At 33.6% G+C, this 17781-nt stretch overlaps 2 protein-coding genes across 3 annotated transcripts; one reads left to right on the top strand and one right to left on the bottom strand.

The window, feature by feature from the left end:
- The first annotated feature begins 130 nt into the window (after nucleotides 1-130).
- Nucleotides 131-5463, top strand: LOC115978654 (protein WVD2-like 7). Of its 2 annotated transcripts, none has more exons than XM_031100490.1 (8): nucleotides 131-450; nucleotides 1009-1764; nucleotides 1883-2314; nucleotides 2476-2540; nucleotides 3286-3382; nucleotides 3517-3588; nucleotides 3788-3898; nucleotides 4907-5463. In XM_031100490.1, exons 2-8 carry the CDS (start codon nucleotides 1009-1011, stop codon nucleotides 4934-4936), a joined length of 1563 nt encoding a protein of 520 aa, XP_030956350.1. In that variant the 5' UTR covers nucleotides 131-450; the 3' UTR covers nucleotides 4937-5463. The 2 variants fall into 2 exon arrangements, with proteins under 2 accessions (XP_030956350.1, XP_030956349.1); XM_031100489.1 differs by lacking the exon at nucleotides 131-450 and adding an exon at nucleotides 474-775.
- Nucleotides 5464-7553: 2090 nt separating this feature from the next.
- On the bottom strand, nucleotides 7554-10638 carry LOC115979414 (formin-like protein 4). Its single transcript, XM_031101445.1, has 2 exons — nucleotides 9381-10638; nucleotides 7554-9258 (listed from the first exon to the last, which is right to left on the bottom strand). The coding sequence occupies exons 1-2, from the start codon at nucleotides 10484-10486 to the stop codon at nucleotides 7950-7952; spliced, it is 2415 nt and encodes an 804-aa protein (XP_030957305.1). The 5' UTR covers nucleotides 10487-10638; the 3' UTR covers nucleotides 7554-7949.
- Nucleotides 10639-17781: the final 7143 nt, after the last annotated feature.

The raw sequence follows: 17781 nt of genomic DNA, 5'->3' as shown, positions 1-17781 counted from the left end.
GGTTGTGATGTCTTAATTTATTCAATGCTTCAACTTTTGATTTGTTGAACCACCATTATTGACCCAACTAAATCTTAATGTCCTCATTAAAAGATTTGGTAGTGTAAAGTGTAAACACTATCTTTTCTCTTTTTGTTACCAAACGGTTTAGCTTTTCATCTAAACTAGAAATAGTACCTTATTATTAGTCTTGATTCTATTAATGTTCACCTAAAAAGGAAATCTAGCAGTACCAGTTTTCAGCTTAGATAAGTTTCAAATGCTTATCCTTAAAAACAATCAAAAAAAAAAAAAAAAAAATCTGCAACTAGTATCATCATAATGGGTTATCTGAAACTCTGATCTCTATCTCTTTTTTTCAAACAGTTTGGTTGTTGTTGTTGATTGGACCTATCATTTAGGACCTTCCAGAAGTCCCAGAAGCAGACAAGGTTGTCATTACTGGAAAAGGTTGTAGTGATAATTGTGTCATTGAAAAAATAGAATAAAAAAACCAGAAATGTAGGACACAACACATGGACACGTCATCTTTTCTTTGTTACACTTCACTGCTTACAGTTTTTTACAGAGTCTTCTTTTTTTTGTCTCCATACTCCATGAGTCCATGGTGATTTTGCTTACTCTTTGGTCTTTCAACGAGATCTAGTGAATAGATTGAATGTTCCAAGCTATGGCATATACAGTTTTGTGTTTTTTTGCGGTAGCTCATTGGTAATTCAACCCTGACACTGAGATGGGTGAATCAATAGCAGATGTTTCTAGGGTTGAAGATAAGGTAGTACACTAGTAGTACACCTAATTTGTCTTTAAATCTCTAAGAAGTGACCCATCTGTTTTAATTTATTGTTCTTTCCCTATTTGTTTTATTTGTTTTTATGGCTTGTTGATTGGTTAACTATCTGTAATTAGCTAAATTTCCCAACTTTTTGTTGTTGTTTTGAGTTGTCATTGTGTGCTTTAGCTTGAAAATATGATTGGGTTTTGGTGTTTTTTCTGTTTTATGCACAGATGGGAGAGACAATCACAGCTGCCTCAAAACCTGGTATGGATGCGTCTGTTTCTTTTGGTAGGTTTGATAATGATTCACTGTCTTGGGAGAAATGGTCAGCTTTCTCCTCCAATAAGTACTTAGAAGAAGTTGAGAAGTGTGCAACACCTGGATCGGTAGCTAAAAAAGCAGCCTACTTCGATGCCCATTACAAGAAGATTGCTGCTCGCAAAGCTGAGGTAATGGATCAAGATAACCGGATTGAAAATGATCAGTTGAGGCCAGAGAATCTAAATGTTACAGATCTGACTAGTAATGGTAGTGGTGCTGGTTCTGAATTCAATGCATCTAATAGCCACGGTTCCACAGAAGAAGTTGTTAAGCAAGAAACCAACCTGGTCAGTGAGGTGATTAGGGCCCATGCGGATGATCTGAAGGAGGACACTCCAATCAGAATAGAAGATCAAAGATCATTAGCTGAGGGAGTGAAAGAAGAAAATGGTGGCTCAGTAGATAGCCCCAGGTCAAGCAACCCAGAATTGACCCATTTAGTAAAAGAAGAAGAAGAAGAAGACACTGCTGTGGTTGAATTTCAAGACATAAAGGAAGTTTCTGTTGCTGTTGTGGTAAAAGAAGAAGAAGTAGAAAAAAAAGCTGCTTTGCTTGAATCTAGAGACATAAAGGAAGTTCTGCACAATTTGAATGCTAAGATAGGAAATGATCCAAAAGTTAAGGACCAAAAGGCGAAGTTGGACCATCCAAAGGAATCTAAGAAGGTGAAATGATTTATTTCTTTAACTAATTGATCTTTATTGGCAAACTTTAAATGCTTATAAACTTTGGTTTTTGTTTTGTATCTGGAGGCTCATAGTTTTCTTGATTTCGCTTGTACAGGTTACTCCATTGAGTAAGGAGAGAAATGTGGCAAGGCTAAATAAGAAACCAGCATCACCTGTAACTAAAGCGGCATCACCTGTAACTAAAGCATCACATATTAGCACTCCTAAAGTGTCAAAGGCTGCACCAACTTCCACAGCATTATCTGCATCAAGATCTTCAACAAAGAAGGGAAATGATTCATCTTTACCAACGAGGAAAAATCCTTCTATTGTTGAAAGTAAGAAAGTTGCTCCTAAATCCCTGCACATTTCCTTTAGCTTGGGTCCTACAAATTCTGGTCAAGCTTCGCTTACAACGAATCGAAAATCCTTAATTATGGAGGAAATGGGGGACAAGGACATTGTCAAACGAGCATTCAAGTCATTTCAAAAGAATTACAACCAACCGAAATCTTCTAGTGATGAGAGATCTCCAGTACCTAAACAGGTTTATCACATTACAACAATTGCCTAAAAGAAGAAACCTTTTTACTTACCATAAAAAGAAGAAACCTTTAAGCAACTACTCTTGTCTTTACTGATAAAAAGTTGAAATTGGCTTATGTAGAATCAGGTTTTCATTTTGTGGTACTTTCTTTTTTTGAATAGGTGGCTACAAAGGGGACAGAACCAATGGTTTCCACTTCTATGACTCCACAAAAAGAGAATGGAGGGTAATGTTTTGGCTCCACACTATTTGCCATTGCATACTGCTGTGCATGTAATCATGTAATGTAGTTTATTTTGGCTTAAATCCATGTGATACTTGAATTTTAACACTGTTTGGTTCTATATGTTTACTATCACTATGTCATAGTTAATTAGTTTTTGATTTGAACCGATCATTTTATCTAATCTAAACAAAAACAGAACAAGGAGGGTAGTGCAAGTGGAATAGGGGGTGAGATCCGAACAGTTTCTCATATTTTATATGTGATTGTTAGTGTCCAATTATATTGATTGTCCAGTCTTAACTGTTGGTGCCACCACTTCCTCACCAAAACAAGGAGATTCAATTCTATCCATTTTTGTCTTTTAATTCAATTATCTCATTGTCCTCACTCTAATTATCTCCTTTCTATCAAAATTTTGTTTCTTGTCTGTCCAACATTGATCTACATGCAGCACGGCTTTTGTTCATATCAATGTACATAAATTTCCTTTTAACAAAGGTCTAAATGAACTAAGCATAATGTGAAAAATAATTTATCTGATTGACCAATCCATTCCAATTCAATAAAGAAGCAATTCTGAAAGAATGCTATTGAATGCCTCTAACCTGCTGTTATGTAAATCACCCAATTATAGTCCCCTGATTTGTTTTGCATTAATGAAATTATTAGGGCTGCTCAATTAATTTTTGAAATCTTTGATCCACTATTATGGAAAGTTCAATATTGCATTGCTGTGTTGGAGTAGGTCACTCAAAGCAGGCGGTGCAGATAAAAGAAGTGTTAAGGCGGCCCCTTCTTCTTTTGGCTTGAAAAGTGATGAAAGGGCAGAAAAAAGAAAGGAGGTACCCATTAAAACCAACATGATCCCCCCCCGCCCCCAAAGAAAATCTCTATTATGCAGGCATATAATTTCATTTGATATCTTGATGAAGTTTCAATGTTGTCTTCTACTGACCTCATATTTGGTTATTTTTAGTTTTTAAAGAAATTGGAGGAAAAGTCTAATGCTAAAGAGGTAGAGAAGACACGCCTTCAATCAAAATCAAAGGTACACTTACTTTAATAGTTCTCTTTAGAAAGGGCATGTCGTTCCCTTTTCATCGTAGTTTGTTCTATAGCTGCACATTCTCATAATGAATAATACAGTTTCAAAGATGTCCTCAAACAATACCGTCTTTAGTTCATCAGAAGATTACTTTATTCAGTCTACACAAATGGCATGTCTGAACTCCCTATGCTTGACACAGGAGCAAAAAGAGGCAGAAATCAGAAAGTTAAGACAGAGTCTTAACTTCAAAGCTACACCCATGCCAGGCTTTTATCGGGGACCAAAAATGTCAAAAAGCACTTCAGATAAGGTATATCACATCTCTGTGTCCTTGTTCAATTGCAATCTGTTAGAAAGAATGATCTAAATAGGGGATACCATGTATAGTTACATAATGTACAACTTAACTCTTAACTCTTAAGGCAGCTTACACAATATGTTTTGCTGAGACTAAAGTGGTGAGGTCCATGGCTGTCCTGCTTTGCTGTTAAAATTATTCTGTCAAGCTGGCATCACATTAAGTGGGCCACAATCACCGTGATGATTTCTCACTGTTTGTGACAACTTTTTGCATTATTTTGTCTAAAAGATTGGTGCATTTGTTAAGGATCTAGAGGCATGGGAGTATATATGGGTTAATAACCATGTAAATCCTTTGGCAGCATCACCCATCTGGCCCTCTTAGAAGTGTTCCTTGATTCATAGTAGCAGCATTCATAGAACCATTGAAGAATTGCTTCTACCTTCCACTTAAAATTTTGCTTTTGGCTACGTCATTAATATTCAAGATAGAAATAAGTTCCATTTTTCCCCCTTCTAAACTCAAAACAAGTGACATTTGAGACAAGATAAGGCCCCATGTTTTGTCTTCCCCATTTTGGGAGAGGCCAAAATGGTTCATTTGGAAGATAATTTTTATGTTAGGAGCCCAAAGCACCGTTGTTTTAGCCTTTTCACCCCCTTTGTTATTCCTACAGGAAACGCACTACTTATTGTCTTTTAATGAATGAGTTCCCAAGCCTAATCAACCAGCTTTTGGTTCCCTGGCATTTAGATCAACAAGTCAAGAGTTTTCCATATTTTCAGTTAATTAAGAACAAGGTTATAGTAATACTGAAGAGCTTCATAAATCATTAACTATAAGAGGGGGTTTGAGAGAGTTTTTATTGTGTTTGGGGGAAGACAAAATTGCATATGCACCATGAGAACTTCTCTCTGTTTAATGAGTTAAAGCTACATTCGTGAAGTTATTAATGGAGTAGTTAATTTTTCCTCCCATTGAATTTAATTCTGTAGTAATATAAATCCAATTATGCAGGAAGTTTCTAAGAATGAGACTCATCGGTGAACCATGTTCTTTGTTTGGGACTCATGCATCATCTTGTAAGAAACATATCTGGTTTGGAGGATAATCCTTTTGTAGAAGAAGAAGATACAAATGAAGGAATTGCTTCTCCACGGGACTTGTGCCATAATACATTATTCAGCCAAAAGCAAATAGTCACTGATGAGGCGCAGACTGCATATCTGAATGGCTAGAAGAGAACCCATATTAATAATGTGTAGGAGATATGGAAGAGGTTGGGGCTCTGCTAGATTACATAGCAAATTGTTACCCTTAGTCTCAAACCAAATATAGATAAAGCAAACAAAAAGGTATATAAATTGTTGGACAGTTAGAATTAATTTAATTCTTGTGGTTGGTTGCCATTCTATATTTGTTCTGGCACTTGGTTACTTTGTTGAAAGCTGAAAGTTGAAACTATGATGTCTGTTCCTAATAATAATCTGGCCTAGGTGAACCATTATGGTTTGATCAAGATTTTATATTGTGGAGTGACCAAACCTTTTATTGAATTTCTCAATGTTATTTTATTTTTCGTCTTTAGAATAAATTTTTCATTTTAGTGGGAATTGAAGGCATAAGCAATTGAGTTATTCAAATTCCTATAAACCAAGAAATATTAATAAAGAAAAGAAATTTACGAGTTTTTGATGCTTAGTTGGGAAGCACAAAAAGTAAGAATATAATGAATCAACTCCCTTGAGCAGAGATTGTCCATTCCAACTTCCAGCATGCCCTCAAATTCTATCACTTGAGCTCCCACAGCCCAGGAGGGTTTAATGTTTGTTTGCAAGTTTCCTCAACATTATCCATGGGGGTTTTGTACCCTCCACAGATTTCCATACTTGTGAATGATTGCAGGAGCCTACTTTCTAGAGCATGGTGAGCTAAGGTTCGCCATATACATCAGGAAGCTAACTCTTGCACAGAGTGATTGGCAACCAAAGGCAGAGACCTATCACGGTCCAAGTGTGTTTGTTTTGATCCTCCCACCTTTTTGTGTGCTCAACTTTTGTAAGATGTCATACAGTGGACATCCATGTATTATGTATAAACTTTTGATGTACTGTATTAATATGTGAATTTTAATATAGCTTAAAAGAAAGAAAAAAGAAAAAAAGAGAGAGTTAAGCACAGGACCTGCCAGTGAAATTTTTTTCATAAAAATCCCACTATTTCCCTCTCTTTAATGGTTTAACAGGTTTCTTGCTTGTATCTATATTTAAAGCACACCGGCATTAATGGTGTTAGTGTATCATGAATACAAATCTTTTGTCACACTTTTTGTTATGAATATCACATTTAGCAAATGTTGATATTCTTGATTAATTAAAAAATCAAAAGAATATTTATTGTGTTTCTATTTTAGTCCAATCATTGATTCTTATAAGTCAACTTTAGTGTGTTTGTACTGTCACACTTTTTTGTATTTTTATTATGAATTTCACATTTAGTAAATGTTGATATTCTTGATTGACTAAAATCAAAAGAATATCTATTGTCTTTCTATTTTAGTCCAATCAAGTGATTCTCATAAATCAATATTAGCTTATGTTTGTAACAAAGGAAGATGAGAATAGAGGGGAAAGTAGTTGGAATTAGTAGTTACAAACATAGGGCAAATAATCTGTAAAACAATAATCACTGAAGAACTTTTTGTTGTGGATGTAAGCCATCAAGCCAAACCACATAAATCCTTGATTTTGCTCTATTTTTCTCTCTAAATGATTTCATTTTCTACCATTTATTTTAAATGACAACTTGATGTAGAGTTTCCTGTTATTTTCTTTCTAACGTATATAGGCATATGGAGATTAATTTACCTGGACCCTGGTGCTCCTAAAGGATTTGAGCTGTAGATAGCTCTTTGATATGGACTCTTGCATGACTCAATCTCTACACAGATGTCATTGCTTCTCAATGACCACCAATGTCATTGAAATAAAATACTTGTTGGAAACCCAGGGAATGTGGGAAGTGGTAGGTTTATTTATTTATTTTTTTGGGGGTCAGTTCAAAGATCAATGGTTTGAAGGTTTTTTTTAGATCAGTGGAGTTGGCTACCAATGTAGTTGCTGAGAAATGGACGGTTGTGATTGGCCTCTAGTTAGCCTTACATTTTTGGTTACTGAATTTTAAAAGTTGAGCTGGATGAAGAGATAGTCCATTTGTTAAAGAAATCCCACCTCATCCAACAGTCTTTTTTTTTTTTGCTTTTGAACATCCAAAGAGTCCTTTGAGTCTCATTCCTTGGTGATTGTAGGTTGTTGATTAGTTAACTCAATCAAGTTTCATCATTCCTTCCAAGAGTCTAAATGTTATACGTATGATAATTTTGGGAAATTCATGATAAAAATAGTATTATTCCTGGGAATGTTATGAACCAACCATAACTTATGGAATCTAATGGGAATGTGACTAATGAATCAAACGCTGTAATTTTATAATTCTAGGACGTAATTTCATGGATCAAAGATTCTAGAAATTAAGATCCTAAAAACGATCCTTGTTAATTCTTAGCTTTTAATGAATGACACTTTTACCAAATAAGTAAATAACAACAGCAAGAAAGTGTACAATCTATCTATATTGTACGTAAGTACTGCATTTTGAGTCAAGTGGTACAAAGAGAAACTAGACTTAAACTAGTGCTATACAACCATAGGTTCTGTAAAATTATCTCCATGCATCTCTGCTCGTTTCCTAATTTGCTCTTTTAGTACATTACACTTTTAGTAGTCTTTAAAGTTTCCCTGATCTTCATTACATCTCTTAATGTTTTGAGTTCATAAAACCTCTAGCCTTCCAGTGACTGAAGGATTTAGAAAACAATTTGATGCAGTAAAAGATGAATCAGTTCTACTGAAAAAATAAAAAGAATCAGGCTATTCATTTCACAATTCATATCATGTGATTTGAATTACATCTATATACAACGAAATCCTGCTACTATACCTATACCCCCCCAAAAAAAAAAAAATGAAAAAAAAAAATCCTTTACTGATGAAGGCCTAACTTAAAAATCATCTAATTCACTAGAACTGCCTCTTGACTTCTCAGACATGAAATTTTCAGGCAAGTTTGGGAACCTCACTGAGATCCTTGAATGTGGCGATGATGGTCCCACAGTAGTTGCTGACTTCTTCTTCTGCAGGTTTCTAGCAATTTCAATGCATGCCATATCTACCATATCAAGAAAATTTTTAACTATAACAAATAGTTGAAGTGGGGGTGCTCCTTTGTCCTTTGAAGCTCCTGATTGATAATATTCTGTTGTTTTCTGTACAAGCTTCATTACCATTGTTTGTTCCTCTCTCAGCACCTTTAGTTCTTCCTCAGCTGCTTCAAGAAAACCTTTCATCTCTCTTACAAACCCTCCTCCACTTCTATCATTGCCACATTGGGACAAAAGTGCTTTAATTTCTGCTGTATGGGCTGTGAGAGCCGAGATTGTGCCAGCAAAGGTGTCGTAATCTATACTGGCTGCTTTCTTTACATTAGAGAACTCGGAACTGAGGCCACCTACCATTGGTAATCCCAGAATTTTAAATTCCTTCTCTCTTTCCTCCTTCAGTGTTAAACTCTCAGAATTTGAGCTGGTACTGCTGGTGCTGCTATGGCTGCTACTACGACTCATGTTACGACCCATGCTACGATCCCTATTCAGAACACACCGTTTCCCCTCAGACCGGATTACTTCTTCCACAACAAAATGGAGTAAAGTAGTTTTTCCATCTATGCTTTTAACATCGGAGAGCTTCCGAAGAGCATTAAGGTTGAAGGCTTCAGCATTCCCTCGGGTAGTACCTGCATTCATACGATTGCCAGCCTTGAGGATTGCCTCTAGAAGTTTCATAAATAGCCCTCGTGTTCTAAGTTCCTTGCAACCCAATTCAAGTGTTTGTATAGATTCCTTCAGGTTTAGAATCTCTGAGTCATAATTCAATCTGAAAAGCATAGCATTAAGACGAGTAAAACTTGATGGAACAGCTTTCAGGAGGCGGTAAAGGAAGGATTCAGCAGCAGCCAGTCTTCTGGGGTCTCCATCAAATTCTAGAATTTTTGATTGTTCTTCCTCAGTTGGGGCAACTCTGGCCAGCTTTTCAATAGCATCTGCATTTAGGCCTTGGCCCTCAGTAAGCGCATCAAGAAATTCTTCTTGAGAAATGGCCAGAGATTTCACAACAATTGCAATGTTTTGAGACTTCTTAGGATCAAGGATAACCACTTGTGAGCTTCCATCCGTTGAATTATTGTTTCGTTGAGGCGAGTTCCGGCTGGTGGCAACATAGCCAAAGAGGGCTTCCATAAGATCTCCATCAAACCTGAAAGTTCCAAATCGAAACCATTAAGAATCAGCAAAAAAACCAACCAAAGATGATTGTGTGTGTGTGTGTATATATATAACATAACTCATCTGAAATCCAGAAATGCAAATTACAATTACCTAAAAGAACCACCATCAATTTTGTCCCACACCATGGAATGATCTGTGTTGGTGTTCACCTTATCCCAATGCAAAGGCTTCATCTTGACATGGCCATTTCCTGTCCCAGATGAAGACTCTCCTGATTTACTGTGACCCGGTTTGGCATTAGGAGCCGGGGGCACGTTAGATGATGATTTCAAACCACCTGCCTTAAGTGGTGGCGGTGGTGGCGGTGCAAGATTCTTATTCGCTAGGATTGGTGGAGGAGGCGGAGGAGGAGGCCGTGCAGGGCTTTTTGCATATAGGGGAAGCGGTTTAGGTGAGGATGGTGGGGAAGGAGATGGGGGTGGAGTTGATATTTGAATCAAATCTTCTGGCTTTGCATCATCCTTGATTCCAAACACAACAGGACGAGGATAAGAAGGACTAAATTGATCTGAATCATCATCCGAGTCGTTTACTTCTTCTACAAGTATGACCTGGGAAGTTGAAGACTTTCCTCGGAGAAGAGGAACTTCTTGTATAGGTTCAGACTTTCTTTGTCGACGTTCATTTATTTCTACCCCTTCTTCTTGTTCCTCATTCCTTGAATTATGTAATGCCTCTTTCTTGAAACTTTTCTTGGAGCTTTTCCCTTCAAGTTTCCTCCAATAAAGCACATCCAAACCATCTTCATCCACAATGTAACCTTTAAGACTCCCATCCAAATCTTTCACTTCATTGCCTGCCCCTGCTGCAGGCTGCTGACCATGATCCAAATTAGCACTAATACCTTCCTCTCTTTCGCGCTTTGCCGCGACGCGCCTTTGGATTATAAAGAAGAGAAGCACAGACAGAGCCAGAGTCCCGGCTGCCGTGATAGCTACAGCCCTCACAATCTTATTTCTTGTGGATGATGAGTTTTGTGGTGGTGGCGTCGGTGATGTCGGAAGTGATGGCAATGGAGGGGGAGGAACGCTTGATGGGGTGGTGGGAAAACCTGGTTGTGGGGAAGGAGATAGATCATATGGAAAGAAAGTTTCAATGTTTTGTGGAGAACCGTATTGGCAATGAGAGAATGGAATGAACAAAAACACAGAGAAGAAAACTAGGATTGAAAATGGCTGAAGATATATCACAGCCATGAAGTTAATTGATAGAATTGGAAGAGATTCATAGAACTGAAAGTCGTTCTATTTTTCTGTATTTGGAGCTTTATCATTTGTCGTGTACAAATTTTTTTTTTTTTTTATATTTATGTGTTTGATATATTACCACTTTGGTTGAGGCTGACAATTTCAAAGAAAGAATGGGTTGTGTTAGTTATATTTGTTCCATTCCGGGTTTTCTTTTCCCGGGCTTTTGTATTTGGCAATGACCAAAATAACACTTTGTGCTAAGAATAAGATAATATATAAGATAATATATAATATATTAATATATATATATATATATATATGTGCACTTTGGTTTTCACTAAAAAAATTATTATCTAATTTATGTAAGACAAAGGAGGTGGATGAGGTGGTTTATACTTTGTCAAACATGTGATGGTGCCAAAGTGTTGAAGTGTACATCATAACATTTGATAATGTAAATTATGTAATGTTGCTTTGTCAAGAAGAAATTATTAGTATAAGGAAACAAAATAATGTCATCTATGCAAGTGTGTGAGTCAGCTTCTTAATCAACATAAGAAACCAATGTAATAAATCACCAAGTGATGTCAGATTTACATAAATATCAGCATTTTGTTGATTGGGGGATCAATGAGAACCACTTCTACGGCCCTCTGTGGACCTAATAATTTTTTGTTAAGAAAATAAGTCAAATCATATATTTTTGGCGGATGAGTTAAATTAATTGCATCAAACTGTTTGGAAACTTTTTGATGTAATAAGTTGAGATTTGTGAATAATTACCATTATATAGATCAACTATTAGTGTCATTTACCATTACACCATTTGGACGAGTTGGTGCCAGACTTGAGGGAGCAAGGGAGGGAATGAATTCCAGCTGTGGTACAATATATTTAGTGTAACTATGTGGGCATTTCTATCCATATATTTAGTATTACTATGTGCTTATTTTTATTCATCTAGAAAAAAAAAACTATTAATATCACTTTTATTTTTTATCAACTGACAGCGTGTCACCTAATAAGTTTTAAAAAAAAAAATTTGTATATTGTAGTCGTGTGTCTAAATTTAACTTTTTATTATATTTTCCTTTATTCATTTTTTTCAAAATTGATGTTAAACAAAAACAATCCAAATCCATCTTAATAAGAAATATGATGTAGTTCTTTTTTATTGGTCATGTTAACCGGCAACTTTAGGGCAAATGTTGATAAACTAATTCAAAAAAGTCTTGATACTACTTTTATAAAAGATAGAAAAAGCTATCAAAATAGTAATTATTTTCTTTAATTTTTTATAAAAACTTTCCTAAAATAGTTCCTAAATCAATGCTCTCAGGATATTCGTTATCATTTACCATAGTTTATAGGGTTTGTTATCTCCAACACTTTTTTAACTGAATATTTTTTTTTTAATGAGAAACTGCCATATCACCCACTAACTAAATAAAATGTGGAGATTAAAACTCACAACCACTTGTCAATGTATATTTAAAATAACAAGAGATATCTAGTTAACAAAATATTTAAAGTAAGACAAATCCTAAATTATAAGATGTTTTTTAACTTTTTCCATTCTTCATAAGCAAGAGTCAGAGGGAAGACTTCCTCCAAATTTCACACCTTAATAAGAATCCCTGTATGTGAAGTACTTCTTCTTTCATATGGAAAAGGAAAAGTCAGAAGGAAGACTTCCTCAAAATTTTCACACCTTAACAAGAACCCCTGTATGTGAAGTAGTTATTCTTTCAAATGCAAAAGTCAGAATGAAAGACTTCATCAATTTTGTTTATTTGGTAATGATTAGTTGAAAGTTCTTCTCCTTTTCATGGTCTTATCAAATGAGTTAATGAATGCACAAAATAATCCATCAAAAATCCACTTTCTTGTCGGCGCCCATAAGTCTTTACCAAAAAATGGACACCTGTTCTTCTCTTCTGGGGCTCTAGAATTTATAAGGCTTTATTCTTTATTTAATGCCATAGAGAATGGTTGCTCACCAAATTGTTTTGTAAATAAGTTTAGGCTAAACAGACAAATTTATGTATATTTAGGTACCACTTATTTAATTTTCTGCTTAAAATTTATTGTTAAAATTGTATTAAAGTATATTAAAATTAAACAATTTTAGTTTTTTATTGAAAACTTTTTGTTAAAATATACTTGTACTTTAAAAAAGTGAGAAAAAAATTATAAAATTTTAAAAAGTTGTACATAGAAACTAAAAATTAAAATGCTATATTATATACTAACGGATCAATTCTCTTATACATTGATAAACTAGTGGGTCAATTCTCATACATTTTTGGATGCCAAACCTCTAATGAGAACAGCAAAGCAAGACTCCATCAAACAGTGTGATGTAGTGGTTGACAGAAACTACTCTCAGATCAGGTCATGGTTTGTGGCCCCTTCTCATAAATAACTTGGTCAAATAGTGTGTTTTTGTCGTGCACTTTGCCTAGTAAATCTTGGTGGCTGAGAACTTTCTATTGCAATTCTACCTTCACGATTATCTGTTGTTTACTTCCCTGTCAGTCGGTGGATGGATGGGGACATCCCACTTTCCCAGTTTCCCACTGGCTATTTCCTTTTTTTTTTTTTCACCTGGGCGATTCACGCGTTATGTGAGACGCTAGATTCATATATCTGTTGACTGTGCATAATATACTTTGTCAACTGAAATACGCAAATGATATATAATTTTAATTTCACATAAGATAGCATGTAGTATTTTAAAAAGTTTTTAACTGTCACTGATTTAAAGTAATAAATGTATTATTGGTAATCACTATTTCTCTAATTGTTGTGTTAATATCATATATCATATATATTATTGTAATTAAAAAAATAGATATTATAGGTCCTAGTTGTATCAAGTAGCTATCTTCTTTTTGCACCAAATCGTTTGACTCTTTTTTTTTTGGCTACTAGTTGATGATGCTAAAGATCATCAATAAACAATACAGTTCTCACGTGCTCTAGACAAAACTTATACAATAAAGAATAAGAAAAACCCTACAGAGAGTATTAGGGTGGTACCGGCCAAAGACTCTCCAAAGGCTAAGTCAGAGAACTTTTGCAATTCTAAAGTGTCAGAGTTGGGGTAAATTATGTGTACCTTGTTTTCTAAGGGATCTGGGTTTCTATAGTAGAGTGGAACCGACCTTCGTTTCTTGCTTAGAAAGATGTTTCCTTATGAGAAAGATCCTCAAAGCCATGTAGATGTCACGTGGCCTCGATATCAATCCTCTTGTGTCCGTCCATCCAAAATCCATCCTTAATCGAGGATCCACCCATCTTATTTATTTTCCGTTCGGTATATTGATTAGTCATCTTGCTCTTTTTGTTTTGATTATTTATTATCTCAGTACCGTCGCCTATGGCAAGCTTTAATGAATGAACCTGTCTTCTTTAATTTTATCCTCTTCACTAGTAAATATGGTTTTCGGAGGTTTTTTATTACCTGACGTGTAGTTCCCTATCTATACTCAGCAGGTAATTACTAAGAAGAAATCCCTAGGTTGACTCCAAGATATTTACTAATGAGATATGATTATATTATCATTGCATCAAGAAACTACCATTTATTAAATATTTGTGTAAATTGCATAATTCCCCTAGCATTATTTATATTATATTTTTTATGACCAATTTTTTTCTATTAAAAATAATGCTAGATTATTAAAAATATATAATATAAATAAAAAAATTGGTCATTTTGCCTATTCCAAGTGACTGCCATTTTTTTAATAATCTAGCATTATTTTTTAATAGGAAAAAATTAGGTCATTATGCTTATACCATGCGGCTCAATAAAACTATTAACAAATAGTATGGCATAATTTTAGCCATACATGATACAACGCATTATAAGTGCATAAAAATTATTAACATAATTTACTTTATTGCTTTGTTTGTTTTAACAATAATATTTTTTTAGAAGATGAGTCATTCTTCAAAAAATATTTTATATAAAATTATCTCATTTTCCTATGTTTGGTAGCAACCTTAGATGAGTTGAAAAATAATATTCTAATTTCCATTATTTAGTTTACTTTGAGATAGAGCTGTTTTTCAAAAAAAAAAAAATTAGAAAAAAACAATCTCTAAAAATAAGCTATATCTTTTTTGTTGATCAAAGATAATTTTCATTTGACTTATTTTTTTGATGCTACCAAATACTAAAAAACATGGAAACTTATTTTTAAACAAAATTTTTCACCGAAACAAAAAAAGCGTAAGTGAAAGTCAATTATCAAAGTTAAGAAATATTAAAAACTTATTCAATTAAAACACAATTATCAAAAAGTTTCATGAAATTTTAAAAGAGTTTCACTATTTATTTTAAATTATTTCGTAATCTACTTAGTTTAATAAAAATTTGATCTTATACAGTATATTTTTCACCTTGTAACCTGAAAGTCATTTTACTTTTTAGTTTCATTATCTATTTCTTATATAATTTCAATTACATATTATTGAAATATTATTTGAGCTTCTTTAATTAATATGTGCATGAATTACAGAGTCATAGTATTGGTATAATAAATAAAGAGCAACCAAAGTAGATAGCTCAAGAGGGTGTGTGTTGACTATTTTCTGAAATGTTGACGGAATACATGAATTTTTTTATTCTTTTGAAACCAAAAGCAAACTTCATTGAATATTATTTGAGCTTCTTTAATTAATATGTGCATGAATTACAGAGTCATAGTATTGGTATAATAAATAAAGAGCAACCAAAGTAGATGGCTCAAGAGGGTGTGTGTTGACTATTTTCTGAAATGTTGACGGAATATATGAATTTTTTTTTTTTTTTTGGAAACCAAAAGCAAACTTCATTGAATATTATGAAGAGTCAAGATACAACGCTAGAAGCCCAACCCACTCAAAGCTTATAAGATATGGGCCTATTTGACGATTGTCCACACATGCTCAGTCTCATCCATAGTACATACCATATTTATAGTAAAATATGGTATCTGTATCATACAGAAAATATATTGACATATATAATTTGGTATTTTCAAGAAAAATATGTTTTGAATATTCAGCAGAAAAATACAATAATGGAAAAAATAATGGTACTTGTACAAATACAATAAGTTTATTTATTTTTAAATGCACCATATACGAATTCATTTGTCATATACTTTATTTATTTTTTAGATATATATACAATAATCATTGTGTTATGTTTAATTGAAGATTCTCAACCATTTATATTGAAATGAAATAATCTACTTAATAAAAAAAAATTAATTCAATAGTATAAAAGGGTAAGTGGACTGTGCAAAATAACGATTTCAATACAAAAATTATGCGCATGTAAAATTGTATGCAATAGGTAGTGAGAAATAAACATTGTCTTCTTTGTAATTATAATAGAAAGGAGGATGGTAATTGTTGACAGCTTTTGTGTTTAACATATATGACTTTCCAAAAAAAAAAAAAAAACATATATGACTTTGAATATAATATAATAATATTATGATGGCTATAGCCTATAGGCAGCAAGGTTTTGGCAGCTTATTTTATTTTATTTTATTTTTTTTTTTTTTGAGGATGATCACATATGTTCAATCTGTTATGGATGCATGGCTACCACATTAATGGATTAACATGACTTTGGCCGATTATTTTAGATTTATTTTAGACCGCAAATGGATTGACATCACTAATCAACTTTATTTAAATTTTTATCTTATTGTTTTATATTTGTATTTGAAACGCGATTGTTATGTTAGCTTCTTTTATTATTATTATTATTATTATTATTATATATTAGAAAGAAACAAACTAAGCTCAAATACACACTTAATTATACTCTTTCGCCAAGTTCAAACACATTACATTAGCTAAATATCATGACAACTAAACTTTCCAAAAAAAAAAAAAAAAACGCATTTATTCCCATATCTTTGAAAACCAAACGAGAAACTATAGTCTCCTTATTTGTTATGTATGTAAGCAAAATATTATTGTAACATACGTGTATAAACTAACTACGGCATATACCCACTTTTTTTTTTTTTGGGGAGAGGGTGAAAAGAGCATAAATTAAAGATCAAATAGAAATAACACAAAATCTAGGATACATAATACCCCCAAGCTCAGCTAAGAGTTGTAAACAAATTATAGGGAGTAGGATTTGAATACATGAAAAAACTCAAAAAGGGTCACTAATAAAATTTCCTTCTTTGGCCAAAAGGTTTGCGCAATAACTCCCTTTGTAGTGGGTGACGGTGTATTGGATTTGGATAAGAGCTTCATCAAAAAGCTCGAGGAGGGACCTGCAATTAAAAATAAGAGCACTACAAGGGTGAGAAGTTTCAATCAGGGCATTTTGATAACATATAATGTCAACAACAACTCTAGCATCAATCTTTACAATGAGCTTTTGAATATTTAGACTAACATCTTATTTTTTGGGGGAGGTTTTTGAAACATGCACTTTTAGACTAATCCACACCTCTACATGCTCGGGTATGTCTGGAAGATCAGATTTTGTTAAGAGGATACACCATGCATTATAAATCCAGTCTGTATTGAATATTAATGCACACTATAATGTGTGTGTGTGTTTTTTTTAAATAGTAATGAAATGAAGACATTGGTTTTTCCCTTCAAAAAATAAAAATAAAAATAAAATCCACACCTCCACTAAGCAAAAGTTCTTTATAATCCCTCAAAGAAAATTAATATAAGGTTTTACATTTCCACTGGCACTTTCAACCTCACCTATGACTAAGAGGCTATGACACTGACAATAAAATTGCATCCTTTCTCGAAATTGATATGCCTTTATAAGTTAGAACTCAGTTACTGGCCATACTAAGGTGCAATATTCTAACGAGGGTTATGTTAATAGGAGTACTTATAGCAACTCTAAATAAATCATATTATATTATATTATATTATATATATATATATATATAATAAAAGTTGGGCTTAGACGCCGTGATTGCGCCACGTGGCTTTACCAAATTGCAGAAATTTTATTAAATTTTTAGATTTTTAAAGAACTAAAAAGGAATAGTATACTACCAGGATTCTAATTCATTCTTATCATCAAATATATATCTTTATTAATTTGATAATTTCTACGTTGATGACATTTTAAACAAAAAAAAAAAAAAAAAAATCTATCAGAATAAGAAGTTTGAGAAACAGCCTCCAAAGGAACACAAGAAGTTTGACTCGAAGAAGCTTTCATACAAGGAAATGAAAGACAAATTGATTGAGAGATTGAATGCTTTTAACTCCATAGCCGATGATGATGAGGATGATGAGTGAAA

The sequence above is a fragment of the Quercus lobata genome, chromosome 3 (assembly GCF_001633185.2).
Source record: "Quercus lobata isolate SW786 chromosome 3, ValleyOak3.0 Primary Assembly, whole genome shotgun sequence".
NCBI lineage: Eukaryota > Viridiplantae > Streptophyta > Magnoliopsida > Fagales > Fagaceae > Quercus > Quercus lobata.
The sequence above is the reverse complement of the archived record's forward strand: the minus strand, read 5'-3'. Positions and strand labels throughout refer to the sequence as shown.